At 45.3% G+C, this 20,659-nt stretch overlaps 2 protein-coding genes across 4 annotated transcripts in view; one reads left to right on the top strand and one right to left on the bottom strand.

The window, feature by feature from the left end:
- LOC123994629 (metabotropic glutamate receptor 8-like) overlaps positions 1 to 20,659 on the bottom strand; it is a 1,038,970-nt gene that overhangs the window by 151,024 nt on the left and 867,287 nt on the right. The window lies entirely within an intron of this gene.
- LOC123994636 lies at positions 7,657 to 9,056 on the top strand. 2 transcript variants are annotated; one of them, XM_046297479.1, is made up of 3 exons: positions 7,657 to 7,953; positions 8,062 to 8,703; positions 8,825 to 9,056. In XM_046297479.1, the coding sequence occupies exons 1-3, from the start codon at positions 7,659 to 7,661 to the stop codon at positions 8,992 to 8,994; spliced, it is 1,107 nt and encodes a 368-aa protein (XP_046153435.1). In that variant the 5' UTR covers positions 7,657 to 7,658; the 3' UTR covers positions 8,995 to 9,056. The 2 variants fall into 2 exon arrangements, with proteins under 2 accessions (XP_046153435.1, XP_046153436.1); XM_046297480.1 differs by having other exon boundaries at positions 8,224 to 8,703.

Here is a 20,659-nt window from a genome sequence, read left to right on the forward strand (position 1 = left end):
GTCACCAAGTGGGGACTAATGTTCATTACAACAATAGTTAGAATCGTCATCACAATAATAATGCCAATACAGGAAAACAACAACACCAACTCCTTAAAACAACAGTTGTTGAGACAAATAAACATTCACTTAGCAGATGGTTATTGTTAAAAGTAGTGCTGCACTCGACAAATGTCATTTGAGATGCCCCTATTGAAAATGGATAGAGCTGGGTCGACGAACTCGGAACGCACCACAGGAACCACCGCAAGCCAATCACTATGGAGATGACCATGGAACTCTCCAGCAGTGTCCTCTTAGATGGAACATCTCCTGGGAATCCTGAGTAGTTCTAAACAGAGTGCAGCTGCAACCAAACTCACCAAGTCTGTTTTACCCTGCTTACAGAGCCCCATGGCTGGGTGTTTTTTAAGCTCCACACCCTCAGCTGACTCCTGGTCTCCCTGAAGCTTCCTCTTGATCATCAGGACGACAAGGCCCAGTAGCACGTAAGCACATGCATCCAGAGCCAGCACCACACCTAAGAGTGAAAGAGAGACTCCAATTGGACTCCAGACTCCAGCCTGGTCTCATTGACTAGATGTTACATAGAAAATGTCAATCTGGGGACCGAGACACTACGGTTTCGTATTATATGTTACGTTTGGTATGGATATGTAAGACAGATAGTTACTTAAGATAAAAATGAAAGAAGGGTGGTTCGTCAGGGTGGATGGGTTGGCATATAACACGAATGTCTAGCAACCCAAAGGTTGCGAGTTCCTATCTGATCACGGCCAACTTGAGAATTTTAACTAACTAGAAACTTTTTTAACTACTTACTAATTTTTAGCTAATTTTTCAAATACTTAGCATGTTAGCTAATCCCTTCCCCAAACACTAACCTTAACCCTTTTAGCTAATCCTTCCCCTAACCCTAACCTTTACCCTGTAACCTAACTCCTAAACGTAACCCTACACCCTCACCTAACTAATGTTAGCCAACTAGCTAAAGTTAGCCACCTAGCAAGAATTCTTATCATACGTTTCACAAATTTGTAACATGTTGTATGTTTTGCAAATTCATAACATACAGTATAATAAGAATTGTAATTCGTAACATATTGTAAAAAATGGGTGATAGACATTCACAAATGAATACATACCATATCATATCAAATGTGGTGTCTCTGATATACATACAGAATATTACAAAATGCTCTGAGACCAGGTTGCACTAGCACCTCCCCCGGCTGGTAAGAAGGCAACCTCTGAGTTACATTCAATGATACATTATTGACACACACTAATGAAATGGACATGGTAAGGTAGTGGTTCAGTAACGGACAGAAAACAGGGGTGATGAATATACACAATAACTGATAGCACAAGTAGAGCAACAACACTGTTAACAAAGGAAGGACTGTATAAGTGGCATGGCTACCTGCAGAGTATTACACAACAAAGTAAACACAGAGAAGTAACTTACAATAGGCAACAGAAGTAACTATAAAGAACAACAATCAAGAATGTGCACGCACACTATACCACGAGTCCAGTTGATGGGCAAATCAAATCAAATTTTATTTGTCACATACACATGGTTAGCAGATGTTAATGCGAGTGTAGCGAAATGCTTGTGCTTCTAGTTCCGACAATGCAGTGATAACCAACAAGTAATCTAACTAACAATTCCAAAACTACTGTCTTATACACAGTGTAAGGGGATAAGGAATATGTACATAAGGATATATGAATGAGTGATGGTACAGAGCAGCATACAGTAGATGGTATCGAGTACAGTATATACATATGAGATGAGTGTGTAGACAAAGTAAACAAAGTGGCATAGTTAAAGTGGCTAGTGATACATGTATTACATAAGGATGCAGTCGATGATGTAGTGTACAGTATATACATATGCATATGAGATGAATAATGTAGGGTAAGTAACATTATATAAGGTAGCATTGTTTAAAGTGGCTAGTGATATATTTACATCATTTCCCATCAATTCCCAGTATTAATGTGGCTGGAGTTGGGTCAGTGTCAATGACAGTGTGTTGGCAGCAGCCACTCAATGTTAGTGGTGGCTGTTTAACAGTCTGATGGCCTTGAGATAGAAGCTGTTATTCAGTCTCTCGGTCCCAGCTTTGATGCACCTGTACTAACCTCGCCTTCTGGATGATAGCGGGGTGAACAGGCAGTGGTTGATGTCCTTGATGATCTTTATGTCCTTCCTGTAACATCGAGTGGTGTAGGTGTCCTGGAGGGCAGGTAGTTTGCCCCCGGTGATGCGTTGTGCAGTCCTCACTACCCTCTGGAGAGCCTTATGGTTGAGGGCGGAGCAGTTGCCGTACCAGGCGGTGATACTGCTATGCAGTTGAGTGAGGACCCAAAAGCGGTTTAACAGAAACAGAGTCTTTTAATGTCCAAACACAGGGAAGACATATATCCTCTTCAGATGTAACGATTGACAAAATAGACAACCCGCAGAGAGGGCGACAAATAAATCACAAAGTCCTCTGATCTTTACAGGAGAGTCCCCTTCTAGCAGCAGAGGAGAATAGCAGGGTTAGCGGCAACAGACTGCTGGTCTCTCCGGGTAGGCGCGGGTTGTAGAGGACAGAGGTACCTGATCACACGTAGCTTCTGATGAAGAGGCAGATTACGACAGGACGGGACAAGGGTGAAGCAAACGAGAATCTGACAAAGACAGAAGCAGAAACAGAGAGAGAAATAGAGACCTAATCAGAGGGAAAAAAAGGGAACAGGTGGGAGAGAGTAAACGAGGTCGTTAGAGGAGATGAGGAACAGCTGGGGGAAGGAAAGGAAGAGAAGGTAACCTAATACGACCAGCAGGGGGAAACGAAGTGAAGAGAAAGAACAGGAACAAGACATAACATGACAATACATGACAGATACAGCCCACCAGGATGCTCTCGATTGTGCATCTGTAGAAGTTTGTGAGTGCTTTTGGTGACAAGCCGAATTTCTTCAGCCTCCTGAGGTTGAAGAGGCGCTGCTGCGCCTTTTCACGACGCTGTCAGTGTGAGTGGACCAATTCAGTTTGTCTGTGATGTGTATGCCGAGGAACTTAAAACTTGCTACCCTCTCCACTACTGTTCCATCTATGTGGATAGGGGGTGTTCCCTCTGCTGTTTCCTGAAGTCCACAATCATCTCCTTAGTTTTGTTGACGTTGAGTGTGAGGTTATTTTCCTGACACCACACTCCGAGGGCCCTCACCTCCTCCCTGTAGGCCGTCTCGTCGTTGTTGGTAATCAAGCCTACCACTGTTGTGTCGTCCGCAAACTTGATGATTGATTTGGAGGCGTGCGTGGCCACGCAGTCGTGGGTGAACAGGGAGTACAGGCAGAGATAGAGAGGTTGATCTCTGTCTCTGCTTGAGGGAGACTGGGAGGAGATGCAGGAGTTGGGGATCTGGGACACAAGCTGACTGCCTGTGATTTGCTGACCCCCTGGCGACCATGACTCCTAGCAACTAATCAGTGGACAGGCGTGAAGGGACAGTTTACGACACCGCTGGCCTGCTTAGCTACAAACAGATTTTTCCTGCAATCTAGAGCCGTAATCATTATGCTTAATTGATTTTTCTGACATGCCTGGTAAGTATGCAGGCCATTTCAGGTTTCAGGATTTCTGTACAGATCCTTGCAGGCCGTGGATTATCATGCTGAAACATGAGGTGATGGCGGCGGATGAGTGGCATGACAATTGTCCTCGGGGTCTCGTCACAGTATCTCTGTGCATTCAAATTGTTATTGATAGAATGCAATTGTGTTCCCTGTCCATGGCTTATGCCAGCCCATACCATAACCCAACTGCCACCATGGGGCATTCTATTCACAACGTTGACATCAGCAAATCGCTCGTCCACACATTGCCTTACATGTGGTCTGCAGTTGTGAGGCCAGTTGGACGTACTGCCAAATTCTCTAAAGCCGCCTCGGCTTATGGTAGAGAAATTAACATTAAATTCTCTGGCAACAGTCATTTGCATTCTCCTCAAAACTTGAAACATCTGTGGCATTGTGTTGTGTGACAAAACTGCACATTTTAGAGAGGCCTTTTATTGTCCCCCAGCACAAGGTGCACCTATGTAATGATCATGCTGTTTAAACAAATCCAAATATATTTTATATTTGATATTCTTCAAAGTAGCCACCCTTTGCCTTGGTGACAGCTTTGCACAGTCTTGGCATTCTCTCAACCAGCTTCATGAGGTAGTCACCTGGAATGAATTTCAATGTACAGGTGTGCTTTGTTAAAAGTTAATTTGTGGAATTTCTTTCCTTCTTAATGCGTTTGAGCCAATCAGTTGTGTTGTGACAAGGTAGGGGTGGTATACAGAAGATAGCCCTATTTGGTAAAAGACCAAGTCCATATTTTGGCAAGAACAGCTCAAATAAGCAACGAGAAACGGCAGTCTGTCATTACTTTAACCTTTGTTTGGTTGCTACATGATTCCATATGTGTTATTTCATAGTTTTGATGTCTTCACTATTATTGTACAATGTTAAAAATAGTAAAAATAAAAAAAAACCTTGAAAGAGTAGATGTGTCCAAACATTTGACTGGTTATGTATATATTGTATATTGCAAATATGGTACAATCCAAGTGTGCAAAGCTCTTAGAGACTTACCCAGAAAGACTCAAATCAAATCAAATCTAATTTTATTCAAAGCTTTAATTGCTGCCAAAGGTGATTCTAACATGCAGTGTGAAAACATGTAAATCATTTTCAGTACATTTGCAAAAATGTCAAACATGTTTTCAATTTGTCATTATGGTGTATTGTGTGTAGCTGGAAAGGATAAACAATTATAATTTCATCCATTTTGAATTCAGGCTGAAAGAAAACAAAATGTGGAATAAGTTAAGCGGTATGAACACTTTCTGAAGGCACTGTATATCTACAAGAACAATATAAATGAGTGACTCTTTGAAAGGGAGTCATATAAACATGGCCTTATTGTTTTCTTCTTCACAGCTAACATGCTATATTGGGCATCGTTTCTCAGACCAAATCTCCATTCTGGCTTAAACAAAGCAATCTGATCATGCTCCAGTCAAATTCACACTATAGGGAATGGCACAAAATGGCTTCTGTAAAGCACCTATACATTGTCCAATCAACATCCACACATTGATTTCATTCTTCGCATCTTTATTAAAACAAACACACTTGTGCAATGTTCAAAAGTGTGTGAGAGATTACCATTAACGTGTGTGTATGTGTGGGGTTAAGTTTGGCTGGTCATACATTTGCAAATAGCCGAGATTGGATATTTCAGCACAATGGACAGCAGCGAAATCGGAAACGCGAGATCTGTCATTCAGCACCACATGGCAGTAGACAGCGGCCATCTCATGTGAAGTTGGCACTGGGAAAATCCCACGTAATGGGAAACGAGGCTTAGGAGGCAAAAAGACTGAAGGAGAAGAATCCCACAGGAACCTTATGCTAAACTGTTCAGCCACATTCATTTCAAATGTTACATATTTCGATCTGCAAATAATATAAACTGACTTTTCAAACTACACTGTACAGCTTTAGTGTGTCTGTGCATCATAGGTACAACTGCACAAAATTCCCTTCTCAAATATCTGTTTGTGAGAAACAATAAGAAAAACAACTGTTAGACTTTTACAATGGGCACTGTCATGCATTTTTATATTACCAACAAGACAACGAAGTGATGGTCTATACGCGCCATGGAGAATTATAACGGATGCTTCCCACCCAACAAAAGTTCCCACGCTGAGCGATTTTGTTAACTACACTATTATGCATATAATTCAAGAAAAAAGTTTATTGGCATTCATACTCTTATTTTTACCCGATTAGCTTTGCAAAATTGTACCTTATGTCAATTCATAGCTCAGAAATATTGGAATAACGTGCTTAAGAGGACTCTGACACTAGGCGCACAACAAGATAACACAACAACCACATTTTCAATTGACAATCATTGCTTTAAATAGATATGGTTAATAGATTTGTATAGGCATTGGTAAACAATTAATTTCACTTGTAAACCAAGGTTGGATTAGTAGGTCTAAGCAACATGTAGCTGGATACCCGCGTAATGATTCGAAACAGGTTCCAATCCTCATATATACCCATTATGACAAAATAAAGAGCTTAATCTTTCAAGACATAAAGACATAGAAGCATACCCATTTATAAAGGTTCTACACATTCCATTTCTCCATAGCAATAGAATGTAAACATTCTATTTTGTACCAAACATTGCCTACAACTCAATTCTAAGTGCAGCATATTGGACGACTCCACAGTAATTGATCATTCGCGACTTTAACTTATTCCTGTTATCTCTAGAGCATCTCGTATATCTATAGCGCTGCGTTTCTACCCCATCTTACCATGGATAGGGTTTGGTGCATTCCGGAGTTCACTTATGGTCCCACAAAGGTAATCTTTGGGGATATTCATTTTAGCATACTGTAAAAGCCTGTGCACAATGTGCATAACAAAGCATCATTATTGTCATTCTCTTCAAAGGAATTCTGCAGAAGCAGCCTTTATTTCCAGACTCTGCAGGCCTGCTGGGAGGAAACATATTACAATAAACAGGTAAGATTCATCCCAAAAAAAACATAAACAACAGAAAGAGAGTTGTATTTCAAGACAGTTTAGAGAAGAGGGTCATAAGAGTTCTTAATAACACTCGCAAATTGTGATGCATGAACAGTCGTGAAATGTTGTGAGAGGCCCTTCAGAATGCACATGATATGGTATTTCGTGGCACTGTCTCACACCTTACCTCATCTTGCAGAAGAAGCTCATGGTCCACTATCTGCTGCTCCAGAGTCAAGGCCAGGTCCCGCACCATGTCACCACGGAGCACATGAGCGACTGGCTGGTGTCTCAGGGCAAAAAATCCCTTAGGGAGAGGTGAGTACCATGTCATCACTCACCTTCACTGCCATTCCCTGCCACCAGCACCACTCCACGAGGTGTGGGTAAAATAAACAACAGAAAAATCGGAAGCCAGGAAAGTTGAATTGCTCTGTGTTTTATTTGAAGGGTGTGGAAGGAAACCCTGGAGGAGGGGAATGACCTCGCTCGGCTGGTAAGACAATGAGAGTTAGACACATACTTCAAGTCAGTGAGCTCTTTACTAGCCTTTCAACAACTAGTTAGTACAGCAGAATAGACATGTTGTGAAATTTCACTAATCAGACTTCCTGTTTTTTATGGCAGACATGGGAAGTCAACACTTGCCTAAAAATGATAGACATAGAGCACGAGGCTGTCTGCAAGCTCCGCCGCTCCTTGCACCCCACCTCGCCAGCTGACATGTGAGTTCCATGTACTGCCCTGCATATGACTTGATCCATTTATCGACACATCTGTAACTCTGCAGAAACAGACTAAAACAATGTTCTCTGTGAGCACATTGCACATCGTTCAGCTTTGTATTCTTGTTTTTATTGATTTCAGCGACCCTAAGGTCCACAGCATCGTGGAAAGAGCTGTAAGGAGCATTATGGGCGAGCTGTCCAATGAGCCCCATAGCAACCTGCTCAGCCCATCCCAGGTGGTTGTGGAGGTGGTGCCCAGGCTCCTCCTGGCCCTGTGGATTCAGCCAAAGGAAGGACATTCAGGGCACCCAATCCAAGTAAGCGGGATGGCCGTGGGCATGGTGGCGGCCGTAGTGGAGAAGCTCTCCAGCATGTTAAGGGCCCCTTCCCCTCAAATCCCTTTCTCCCGCGCTGCGGCTTTTGAATCTGTGTGGTCAATCCTCGGGAGAATCAGTCTGTCCTTCTCCACGGATGACCTCCAGAGCCCATTTTATGTGAGATCTGTCTGTGCCTTTGTGGCTGATGAAGTCCAGAGCTGCTTCCAGCCCCCTGCAGCCACCTTACCAGTCCTCCCTGTCGTCGCTGTGGCCGTCTCCACTGCACCTCCAGACATCCTAGCAGGTGAGTAGCAATGATAGAGAGCACTCTGACAGATGCCTGTTGTGATGACATCTCGGTGACTTGTAGTAGGAGAGCTCATCAGGATTGCTGTTGTCACTTCTAACACAGAGGCAGACCCGGCATCTTCCCACCTGGACGTCGTGGACATCACCCATAACATACAGGCAGACCAGGCATCTTCCCACCTGGAAGTTGCGGACATCGGCCCTAAAACAGAGGCAGACAGAGCTTGTTCCCACATGGAGGTTGTGGACATCACCACTAACACAGATGCAGACTCGGCGTCTTCCCACCTGGACGTCGTGGACATCACCGCTAACATAGAGGCAGACCCTGCTTCTTCCCACCTTGAGGTTGTGGACATCACCCATAACATACAGGCAGACAAGTCATCTTCCCACCTGGAAGTTGCGGACATCGGCCCTAAAACAGAGGCAGACAGAGCTTGTTCCCACTTGGAGGTTGTGGAAATCACCCCTAAGACAGAGGCAGACCCGGCTAATTCACACCTGGAGGTTCAGGACATCACACCTAAGACACAACAAGATCCAGCTTCTTCCCACTTTGCTGTGAACATCACCCGTAACAAAGAGGCAGATCTGGTTTCTTTCCACCTAAATGTTGTGGACATCACCCCTAATAGAGAGGCAGAGCCCATCTCTTCCCTCTTGGAGGTTGTGGATGTCACACCTGAAGAAAGGACTCTCAAGATGGCCGCCTTTGCCTCTCAGCCAACTGACATCCAAGCAGGTGAGTAACACTGACAGGTGCCGTTTGTCATGACATCTTAGTAGAACCTTTCAACTAGCCAGTGTTTAGAACCTACGGTTCGCATTTGTTTACATTCTGTCCCTCTTTTCTCCCTTTCCAGAGGATGTTGCTGTGGTCATCCCAGATGTCACCCCACACGTCACCAAGGATGTGACACTGGATGTTCCATGCAGAGCTGCATGCAAAGGGAAAGTCCGGCAATTTTTTTTCAGGCTTTGGAGGGCAGTGTGCTGCTGCGCCTGCCACAAGGAAGAGGAGGAACAAGATTAGTTATTCATCAGACCTTCAGAAATGGGATTGAACCATAGACCATTAAATTATTTGCATCATAATAATTGGATTCAATTCTGCTTTTCCTGTTTACTACTTAATGTCAGAACATTTCTATAAACTTTCACTTTGCAAGTGTGGAGTAGGTTGTGTAAGTAAGTGGGAAACATCTCAATTTTAATGCTTTTAATTATTTACTTACTACATGTAAAAAAAAGAAAGATAGTACTACTTGACTACAACAGAAAATGGAGGAGCTCAACCAACGTTGAGTTGAGGTGCAACCAAAACCTTTAATCACCATAGAAAAGGAAACAGCGCAACTCTTGCTCACTATAAAAAATGCATTGTTTTATTCAAGCAAGGTTAAAAGATGAACATTTTGACCTAGTCTATGACAATATGCAAGTTGTGTTTGCCCAGGAAAAGGGTGACCCAGACTCACCCTGGTTCTTGAGGGTTGCAGACAGTGAAAAGATATCATTAAGTAAATGGGACTTTTGAAATATTGAATAAAAATCTTTAATGAACATGAATTTAAATACAACTGACTTGAGGATCAGAGCAGGCTGGCTGACTGGCTAGCCCTGAAAGCCTTCTAATTCTGTGTGGTTCATCTCAGCCAATAGGTTGTGTGGGTTGTCTTTCTCTCTGTGGGTGTGAATCACTATGACCTCTCCCTTGGCCTGCCTGTTGGCCTGATCAGAAAGGCTTGTCATCTCTTTCCTTGCTCGCATGAGCAGGAGGAATGGCATCTGGGGTAACCTCCTCCTCTCCCACCTCGCCCTACTGTCTGTGTTCGACGGAGGTCACTTGTTCTCTCTCCTGGGTGTTGGATAATTCCTCCTCCACTGTGTCGGATAGTTCCTCCTCCACTGTGTCTTTGTGAGCTTGAGGGGAGTTATACTGTTCTGGCTACCTCTTTAGGGGTGTGCACCTTAAATCTCTTTCGGTTTTTGGGGGTTCTGTTGTTTTGGAGAAGTCTGAAGTTCGATCTCTAGCAATGAGTGTGGGGGCTGTCCTGTGGGGGTGTCCTACTCCCTCCTAAACTGTAAGAATCATAAAACACGGGACGAGATGTTAAAAACTGTCCATTGTGCCAATAGATGGAATGCACTCGCATGAGATTTGCCGTGATGTTGACAGAGTGGCATGGGAGGTTTATTTCTTAGACTGGGGTAAGATGTAAATTTTTGGGACACATCCTCAGCAGTGTGCCTTCGAATCAGTGGGTGTTTCGGCCTTTAATCACTAAACACCCTCGTCAGAGGTGGCCAGCTAAAGGGTGATCAAGCCTTAGCTTGTGTCCCATGCCCAATTAAGATGTCCAACGGGACAATGCAAGGCAGGGGCGTCCTCTACCCTGAGCCAGCCATACAGCTGACCGCATACCTCATATGCCCTCCTCAAGTTGGAGGAATCTGAATTGGGTTCTCAGGTGGGGTTGGGGGGTCATGAAGTTATAACCCAGCAAGGGTTCTTCCGTTTGATCCAGATCCACTGGCTGCCTCTTTCAGCTGCTTGAGAAACTGCTCTGACGGTCTGCCGCAGAGCCTGTCCATGGATTCCAAGTTATTTCAGCAACCTGATAATGGAAGAAGCCACGAATCCTTTGCATCCCACTTCAACTGGCCAGACCTTTGCATTCCAGCCACGCTGAGTTGCGTCTGCTGCCAACTCTGTGTAACGCAGTTTCTTACGCTCGTAGGCCTCTTCAACAGAATTCTCCCACGGGACTGTGAGCTCTATGATGTACACAGCCTTTCGTGAAGGGGACCAGAGTACCATGTCTGGCCTAAGGTTGGTAGAAGCAATCTCAGGTGGAAAAATGAGTTGCTGGCCAATATCGACAAGCAATTTCCAGTCCCGGGCTATGGCTTGGTGTCCAGTTTCTGGCTTTGTAGGAGGATACTTGGGCCTTTTCTGTCCCTCCCGGATGAATTTTGTTGTTTTGACGGGATTGCATGTTTATGGAGGTAATGAATTGGTTGCACTACTCTTGGTCTCAAGTGCTGCAGCCAGGCTCTTGAGGACCTGATTGTGCCTCCAGGTGTAGCGGCCTTGTGAGAGGCGGGTCTTGCAACCTGTCATTATATGCCTGAGAGTCGCTGGAGCTGGGCAGAGGGGGCAGGTCGAGTCCTCGCCATACCATTACATTACATTTTACATTTAAGTCATTTAGCAGACGCTCTTATCCAGAGCGACTTACAAATTGGTGCATTCACCTTATGACATCCAGTGGGACAGTCACTTAACAATAGTGCATCTAAAACTTAGGGGGGGTGGGGTGAGAGGGATTACTTAACCTATCAGGACTGGAGGGAGGCATAGGCTGAGATGAACTCTGCCTTGTTGACCGCAGATCGGCAATTCCAGAGGCTACCGGAGACCTGGAACTCCACGTGGGTCGTGCGCGCTGGGACCACCAGATTAGGGTGGCCGCGGCCACGCGGTGTGGAGCATTTGTATGGTCTGTGCAGAGAGGAGAGAACAGGGATAAACAGACACATAGTTAACAGGCTACAGAAGAGGCTACGCTAATGCAAAGGAGATTGGAATGACAAGTGGGCTACACGTCTCGAATGTTCAGAAAGTTAAGCTACGTAGCAAGAATCTTATTGACTAAAATGATTAAAATGATACAGTACTGCTGAAGTAGGCTAGCTGGCAGTGGGTGCGTTGTTGACACTACACTAATCAAGTCGTTCCGTTGAGTGTAATAGTTTCTACAGTGCTGCTATTCGGGGGCTAGCTGGCTAACTAGTAGTGTTGTTTACGTTACGTTGCGTTAAAAGAACGACAATAGCTGGCTAGCTAACCTAGAAAATCACTCTAGACTACACAATTTTCTTTGATACAAAGACGGCTATGTAGCTAGCTATGTAGCTAGCTACGATCAAACAAATCAAACAGTTGTACTGTAATGAAATGAAATGAAAATGTGATACTACCTGTGAATGCGACCGGGTTGTTGAGTTCTATTCAGAAGACGTTGGCTAGCGTTGGCTAGCTAGCAGAGTCTCCTACGTTAAGGACGACAAATAGCTGGCTAGCTAACCTCGGTAAATTAAGATAATCACTCTAAGACTACACACTCTAAACCTAAACAACACAATTATCTTGGAACGAAGATACGAAGACAGCAAAGACAGCTATGTAGCTAGCTAACACTACACTGATCAAGTCGTTCAGTTGAGTGTAATAGTTTCTCCAGTGCAGCTAATCAGTGGACGTTAGCTAGCTGGCTAGTGAAGACTACGTTAGGACGGCGGAATACGATAATTACGCAATTATCTTTGATACAAAGACGGCTATGTAGCTAGCTGAGAAGAAATTGCTAAGATTAGACAAATCAAACCGTTGTGCAATAATGAAATATAATGAAATGTAAAAAGTTGCGGGAGCGAAGCGCCGATGTGACTTTATGGGTTGGTTATGTAGGCTTCTTCTAACCTATCGCTTTATACTACATATAATAAATACGATTAAATAGTATCTTTACATTTAAAAACCAAAGTCTATCAAAATTCCAGTCATTCCAATAAATGTTATACCCCTTGATCTTGAAGGATAGGACTTGGAAATATGGAAGTATAGATTAGCCAAATTGTTTTACCTGAGCATAACCTCAACTAAGGATTTATTAGCAAGTCCTACTATGTTGTTTATGATTTTGTGTCATGGAGGACTGATTGGGCTCATTGATTCGAGTTGAAAAATAAATGTTGCGCTCATGGAATGGCATGCTGAGAGCTACTGAAAATGGCTATTTACAAGTTTTGCAAGTAGCCGCCTGGTGCATGCTGCAGTGGTGGTCAGTGTAGTCATGCCATCCATGTATGCTCGGATAGGTGGGAGACGGAGCCCTTCCTTAGTTCTCTCACCGCCGACCACCCATCTCGATGCCCTGATGATGACTTCCATGGCCATAGTGAAGGCCAGAGGAGAAATTGTACAGCCTGCCATTATGCCTACTTCCAAGCCCTGCCATGTTGTTGTGAAGTCAGGTGTTGTGAAACACAATTGCAGGTCTTGGAAATAGGCCTTTACCAGTGTAGTGATGGGTTCTGGTACGTGGAATATGTTGAAGGATTCCCAGAGGAGTTCATGGGGAACTGAGCCAAAGGCATTGGCCAGGTCGAGGAAGATGACATAGAGGTCTCTCTTGTCCTTCTTAGCTGTTTGGATCTGGTGCCAAATCATACTAGTATGTTCCAGGCAACCAGAGAAACCAGGAATGCCTGCTTTCTGTACAGATGTATCAATGTACTTTCCAGATAAGTGGACAGCCTCTGTGCTATTATACTGAAAAATATCTTCCCTTCGACGTTGAGAAGGGAGATTGGTCGGAATTGACTGATGTCTGTCGCATCCTTCTCTTTCGGGATTAGCACACCACCAGCCCTTCGCCATACCTTTGGTATTATTTCCTTCTGCCACACTATCCTCATAAGCCTCCAAAGAAAGCGTAGAACATCCGGGCGTTCTTGTAGAGCTTGTATGGTACTCCATTAGGCCCAGGAGCCGAGGCCGCTCTTGCTCTTCGGACAACGTTCTCTACTTCCCTCAATTTAGGAGGGTTAGTGTCCAGATTGAATTCTGGTGGTTGAATAGGTGGGATGTCATGTGGGATGACTATCTGCTCATGCCTTTTCATGTCCTGGTGGACCTTCTCCAGATGTTCTTCCAGTTCTGGCTTTGGAGTTTTTAGGATTCCGCACTTTTCCTTTGCGAAGAGATCTTTGACAAACTTAAAGGGTTTTTTATAGAACCGTGTTCTTGAGTGTTCCTTCTTCCTACGAAGTTTCCTTAAGTTTTCCGCTCTTCGCAAGGTTGCCAGCCAACATTTAATATCTGCTTGGAGTAGCATGAGACCTTCTCTCTCTGCATCAGAGGCCTTCTTCCACTGCTTCCTCAGCTGCCTTCTCTCTCTGACAAGTATCTCGATCTCCTGCTGTCTCCTAGATTTGGCTGGCGCGGGTAGATAATGTCTCCCATCCTTTCAAGCTTTTTCTCTGCTGTTCCTACCTGTTGTTCCAAGATTTTTGTCAGGTCGTTGTTGATTGATTCCCACTCTCTCTTTTCAACGGCTTTGGGCCACTTCACACTCGGTCTGTGCCCTTTGATCTTTTCCTCTTTTAGAGGTCTCTGTGGTTGGGTGAGTTCATCCACCGGCATTTCTGTGCTTGTGTTATCCTCCTCAGTTACAGGGGTGCTGATGCTCTGCGAACTTTGGTTTGCGTCCCGTCGCTGTGCTTCATTCGACTGATTTGACTGGCTGCTTCGTAAGAAGTACTGGTCAATGCGAGGTCCCTGTCTCTGCTCTCCCAAGCACCTTTTCCTCCCTTGATGGATCCTTAACCCCCTTGCCGATGTTACTCTCTCCCAACCACAGCTGCACACCTGAAGTGTGTGTCCTGCTGCTGTTATAGTTGTCTCATGTGCTGTGTTCCTACTCGTAGTCGTTTCCGTTCCTGGGTCCGTAACCGTGTGATCAGTCGTTGAGCCATCTTGCACCCCAGCTCTCGCAGGCTCTTGGGGTATGTTCCTTTGTACCAACGTTGAGTTGAGGTGCAACCAAAACCTTTAATCATCATAGAAAACGAAAAAGCGCAACTCTTGCACACTATAAAAAATGCATGTTTTATTCAAGCAAGGTTAAAAGATTAACATTTTGGCCTAGTCTATGACGATATGCAAGTTGTGTTTGCCCAGTAAAAGGGTGACTCAGACTCAGACTCACCCTGGTTCTTGAGGTTGCAGACAGTGAAAAGATATCATTAAGTAAATGGGACTTTTCAAATCTTGACTAAAAATATTTAATGAACATGAATTTAAATACAACTGACTTGAGGATCAGAGCAGGCTGGCTGACTGAAAGCCCTCTAACTCTGTGTGGTTCATCTCAGCCAAGAGGTTGTGTGGGTTGTCTTTCTCTCTGTGGGTGTGAATCACTATGACCTCTCCCTTGGCCTGCCTGTTGGCCTGATCAGAAGGCTTGTCATCTCTTTCCTTGCTCGCATGAGCAGGAGGAATTGCATCTGGTGTAACTTCCTCCTCTCCCACCTCTCCCTACTGTCTGTGTTTGACTGAAGTCACTCGTTCTCTCTCCCTGGGTGTTGGATAATTCCTCCTCCACTGTGTCGGATAGTTCCTCCTCCACTGTGTCTTTGTGAGCTTGAAGGGAGTTATCCTGTTCTGGCTACCTCTTTAGGGGTGTGCACCTTAAATCTCTTTCGGTTTGTTGGGGGGGTTCAGTTGTTTTGGGGAGAGTCTGAAGTTGTTATGCAAGTGAATGAGGACCCAAAAGCGACTTGGCAAAAACAGAGTCTTTAATCCAGTAAAGTAAATCTACAATCATAAGGCATAATTCCACTCGTAATGACGAGAACAGACTGGAGACTCGATCAAGAACTGCAGGTTGCCTCGGGAAGGCACTTGAACGTAGCAGACTCAGACACCTGCTCACCACGCAGCATCTGAGGGAAACACGACACGACAGGGCGATACACAGACACAGCACGGTGAACAATAGACAAGGATCCGACAGGACAGGAACGGAAAACAAGGGAAGAAATAGGGACTCTAATCAGGGGAAAAGATAAGGAACAGGTGTGGGAAGACTAAATGATTGATTAGGGGAATAGGAACAGCTGGGAGCAGGAACGGAACGATAGAGAGAAGAGAGAGAGGAAGGGAGAGAGAAAAAGGGGAACGAACCTAAAAAGACCAGCAGGGGGAAAACGAACAGAAGGAAAAGCAAAATGACAAGATAATATAAGACAAAACATGACAGTACCCCCCCACTCACCGAGCACCTCCTGGCGCTCTCGAGGAGGAACACTGGCGGCAACGGAGGAAATCATAGATCACAAACGGTCCAGCACGTCCCGAGAAAGAACCCAACTCCTCTCCTCAGGACCGTAACGGAAAAACGAAAAAAGGGAAACTAGGGTACTACTAAAAAAAAAAAAATGAGACACGGGTAGAGAACTGAAAGCTTTAGAGCAAACAGGACCAAACAGGCCAGGAGAGTAACAACTAGGGACAGACTGAGACACAGCAAGGGCAGGAACAAGAACAGGAGAGATGCGATGGCAGGGAACAGACTGAGACCCAGCAAGACCAGGAGCAGAAGCAGAAAAAAATTACCAGACTTCTTCTGCGCGCAGTCCGAACACGCAGCCACGAAACGGTGCGTGTCACGCTCCTGAGTAGGCCACCAAAACCGCTGGCGAATAGAAGCAAGCGTACCCCGAACGCCGGGATGGCCAGCTAACTTGGCAGAGTGAGCCCACTGAAGAACAGCCAGACGAGTAGAAACAGGAACGAAAAGAAGGTTACTAGGGCAAGCGCGCGGCGACGCAGTGTGCGTGAGTGCTTGCTTAACCTGTCTCTCAATTCCCCAGACAGTCAACCCGACAACACGCCCAACAGGAAGGATCCCCTCGGGATCGGTAGAAGCCACAGAAGAACTAAAGAGACGGGATAAAGCATGAGGCTTGGTGTTCTTAGTACCCGGGCAATAAGAAATAACGAATTCGAAACGAGCGAAAAACAACGCCCAACGAGCATGACGCGCATTCAGTCGTTTGGCAGAACGGATGTACTCAAGGTTCTTTTGGTCAGTCCAAACGACAAAAGGAACGGTCGCCCCCTCCAACCACTGTCGCCATTTGCCTAGGGCTAAACGGATGGCGAGCAGTTCGCGGTTAGCCACATCATAGTTACGTTCCGACGGTGACAGGCGATGAGAAAAATACGCACAAGGGTGGACCCCATCGTCAGTATCGGAGCGCTGGGACAGAATGGCTCCCACGCCCACCCCCGACGCGTCAACCTCAACAATAAACGGTTTAGTGACGTCAGGTGCAACAAGGATAGGAGCGGATGCAAAACGCTTCTTGAAGAGATCAGGACAACAATCATACGACCGGTGAGGAGGAAGGGAGTTGGTTCTGGACCGACTGAAGACCGTGCGCAGACCATGATACTCCTCCGGCACTCCTGTCAAATCACCAGGTTCCTCCTGAGAAGAGGGGACAGAACAAATGGGAGGGATGGCAGACATTAAACACTTCACATGACAAGAAACGTTCCAGGATAGGATAGAATTACTAGACCAATTAATAGAAGGATTATGACATACTAGCCAGGGATGACCCAAAACAACAGGTGTAAAAGGTGAACGAAAAATCAAAAAAGAAATAGTCTCACTGTGGTTACCAGATACTGTGAGAGTTAAAGGTAGTGTCTCAAATCTGATACTGGGAAGATGACTACCATCTAAGGCAAACATGGGCGTAGGCTTGTCTAACTGTCTGAAAGGAATGTCATGTTTCCGAGCCCATGCTTCGTCCATGAAACAACCCTCAGCCCCAGAGTCAATCAAGGCACTGCATGTAGCACCCGAACCGGTCCAGCGTAGATGGACCGACATAGTAGTACAGGATCTAGATGAAGAGACCTGAGTAGTAGCGCTCACCAGTAGCCCTCCGCTTACTGATGAGCTCTGGCCTTTACTGGACATGAATTGACAAAATGTCCATCAAATCCGCAATAGAGGCACAGGCGGTTGGTGATCCTCCGTTCCCTCTCCTTAGTCGAGATGCGAATACCTCCCAGCTGCATGGGCTCAGTCTCTGAGCCAGAGGAGGGAGATGGTTGCGATGCGGAGCAGGGAAACACCGTTGACGCGAGCTCTCTTCCACGAGCTTGGTGACGAAGATCTACCCGTCGTTCTATGCGGATGGCGAGAGCAATCAAAGAGTCCACACTGGAAGGAACCTCCCGAGAGAGAATCTCATCTTTGACCACTGCGTGGAGTCCCTCCAGAAAACGAGCGAGCAGCGCCGGCTCGTTCCAGTCACTAGAGGCAGCAAGAGTGCGAAACTCTATAGAGTAATCCGTTATGGATCGATCACCTTGGCATAGGGAAGCCAGGGCCCTAGAAGCCTCCCTACCAAAAACTGAACGGTCAAAAACCCGAATCATCTCCTCTTTAAAGTTCTGGTAATTGTTTGAACAATCAGCCCTTGCCTCCCAGATAGCTGTGCCCCACTCTCGAGCCCGGCCAGTAAGGAGTGAAATGACGTAAGCAACCCGAGCTCTCTCGCTAGAGTATGTGTTGGGTTGGAGAGAGAACACAATATCACACTGGGTGAGAAAGGAGCGGCACTCCGTGGGCTGCCCGGAGTAGCAAGGTGGGTTATTAACCCTAGGTTCCGGAGGCTCGGCAGGCCAGGAAGTAACAGGTGGCACGAGACGAAGACTCTGGAACTGTCCAGAGAGGTCGGAAACCTGAGCGGCCAGGTTCTCCACGGCATGGCGAGCAGCAGACAATTCCTGCTCGTGTCTGCCGAGCATGGCTCCTTGGATCTCGACGGCAGTGTTACGAGCGTCTGTAGTCACTGGGTCCATTCTTTGGTCGGATCCTTCTGTTATGCAAGTGAATGAGGACCCAAAAGCGACTTGGCGAAAACAGAGTCTTTAATCCAGTAAAGTAAATCTACAATCATAAGGCATAATTCCACTCGTAATGACGAGAACAGACTGGAGACTCGATCAAGAACTGCAGGTTGCCTCGGGAAGGCACTTGAACGTAGCAGACTCAGACACCTGCTCACCACGCAGCATCTGAGGGAAACACGACACGACAGGGCGATACACAGACACAGCACGGTGAACAATAGACAAGGATCCGACAGGACAGGAACGGAAAACAAGGGAAGAAATAGGGACTCTAATCAGGGGAAAAGATAAGGAACAGGTGTGGGAAGACTAAATGATTGATTAGGGGAATAGGAACAGCTGGGAGCAGGAACGGAACGATAGAGAGAAGAGAGAGAGGAAGGGAGAGAGAAAAAGGGGAACGAACCTAAAAAGACCAGCAGGGGGAAAACGAACAGAAGGAAAAGCAAAATGACAAGATAATATAAGACAAAACATGACAGAAGTTCGATCTCTAGCAATGAGTGTGGGGGCTGTCCTGTGGGGGCTGTCCTGTGGGGGTGTCCCCCTCCCTCCTAAACTGTAATGACTGCGATGATGAAAAAGTAGGAGGAGCCACCGAGACATGTGATGAGGGTAAGGAAGAGCACTCTGCAAGGACAGGATAGGACACATCACAACACTGCTGCTCATTCATATTCAAACCCACTATAGACTATGCATGCACTCATTGGCGCGCTCCCCCCCACACACACACAATGAACTTACCTGTACATATCAGAATCATACATTCAACGGCCACCTCTTCCACAACATTTCTTGATCCCCCACCTCAAACATGTTGAGTCAATACCAGATGCTGGACAGGTGCTGGAATGCAGGTGCAGAAGGGTCTAGTATGTAATGATGTGATACCATGCGTACCCCATATCCTGTGTTTGTGTTGATGTTTTTGTATCGAACCTTTATTTAAACAGGGAGTCACATTGAGATTAAACATCTATTTTACAAGAGTGTCATATTGTCATATTGTCATATTGAACGACCAGAGAGAAACTTCTCTACATAGGAATTGTATAACATTTTTTCAATACATCAAAAATAATACTTTGCCAATCAGATAAGGCACCAAGAAGGCCCACGTTAATAGTTGAAAGTAACTTATGTCAGTGCGAATGAGTAACACTGAGTGTTTATATAACAGGGTTATATTGGTGATTCCGCTTGCCACTTTATTGTTAAGCCAATGGGTTTTTGGTTTGAGTTTGTCTTGCCTTCACCTACTCAACATGGCATCTTATTGGCTGGTTTGCGTAGCCTGCTTACGAGGGGGGATGTTCCAGTTAGAATCGTCCCAGTGAACAAGCATCAAACCAGTGGTAAGTTGTTGGTTGCCAAGCACTGTACATCAAAAGTGATTTTTATACTCTCAAGTGATGATTTAAATGTACAATTTATATCAAATTGTTTGTAAATGTTATTCGAACATCACACATAAGATGCAGCGGTTTTTGGAGAATATTTGTTGTGCATTTTGTTGTGAAGAATTCCCGCCAGTACTAGCTAGCAATTTACTGTGTCTGGTGGGGGGGTTCATATATTTTGTACAGTGCGAGAGTGCAGAGTTGGATGGTGAGACGTGCATTGCATGACGTGCAATTTTGTGCCGTTCCTAACAGGTACATTGTTAAAGATATTATATTGTATATTGTAATTGTATTATTTTGGTAACTATCCCAGTGAACAAGCACCAAACCAGCGTGCGTGAGTGCAGAGTTGGATGGTGAGACGTGCATTGCATGAAGTGCAATTTCGTGTCGTTCCTATCAGAATAAATCTACATGACTGGTGCTACATGTTGGAGTTCCGTGTCGATGACTGATTGTACACAACGCAAGATGAGTACTGTTACATATAAAACATTAAGAACACCTGCTCTTTCCATGAAGACCAGGTGAATCCAGATGAAAGCTATAATCCCTTATAGACGTCACTAGTTAAGTCAGTGTACATTTACATTTAAGTCATTTAGCAGACGCTCTTATCCAGAGCGACTTACATATTGGTGCATTCACCTTATGACATCCAGTGGAACAACCACTTTACAATAGTGCATCTAAATATTTTAAGGGGGGAGGGGGTGAGAAGGATTACTTTATCCTATCCTAGGTATTCCTTAAAGAGGTGGGGTTTCAGGTGTCTCCGGAAGGTGGTG

Source organism: Oncorhynchus gorbuscha, linkage group LG14, assembly GCF_021184085.1.
Source record: "Oncorhynchus gorbuscha isolate QuinsamMale2020 ecotype Even-year linkage group LG14, OgorEven_v1.0, whole genome shotgun sequence".
NCBI classification, from domain to species: Eukaryota; Metazoa; Chordata; class Actinopteri; order Salmoniformes; family Salmonidae; genus Oncorhynchus; species Oncorhynchus gorbuscha.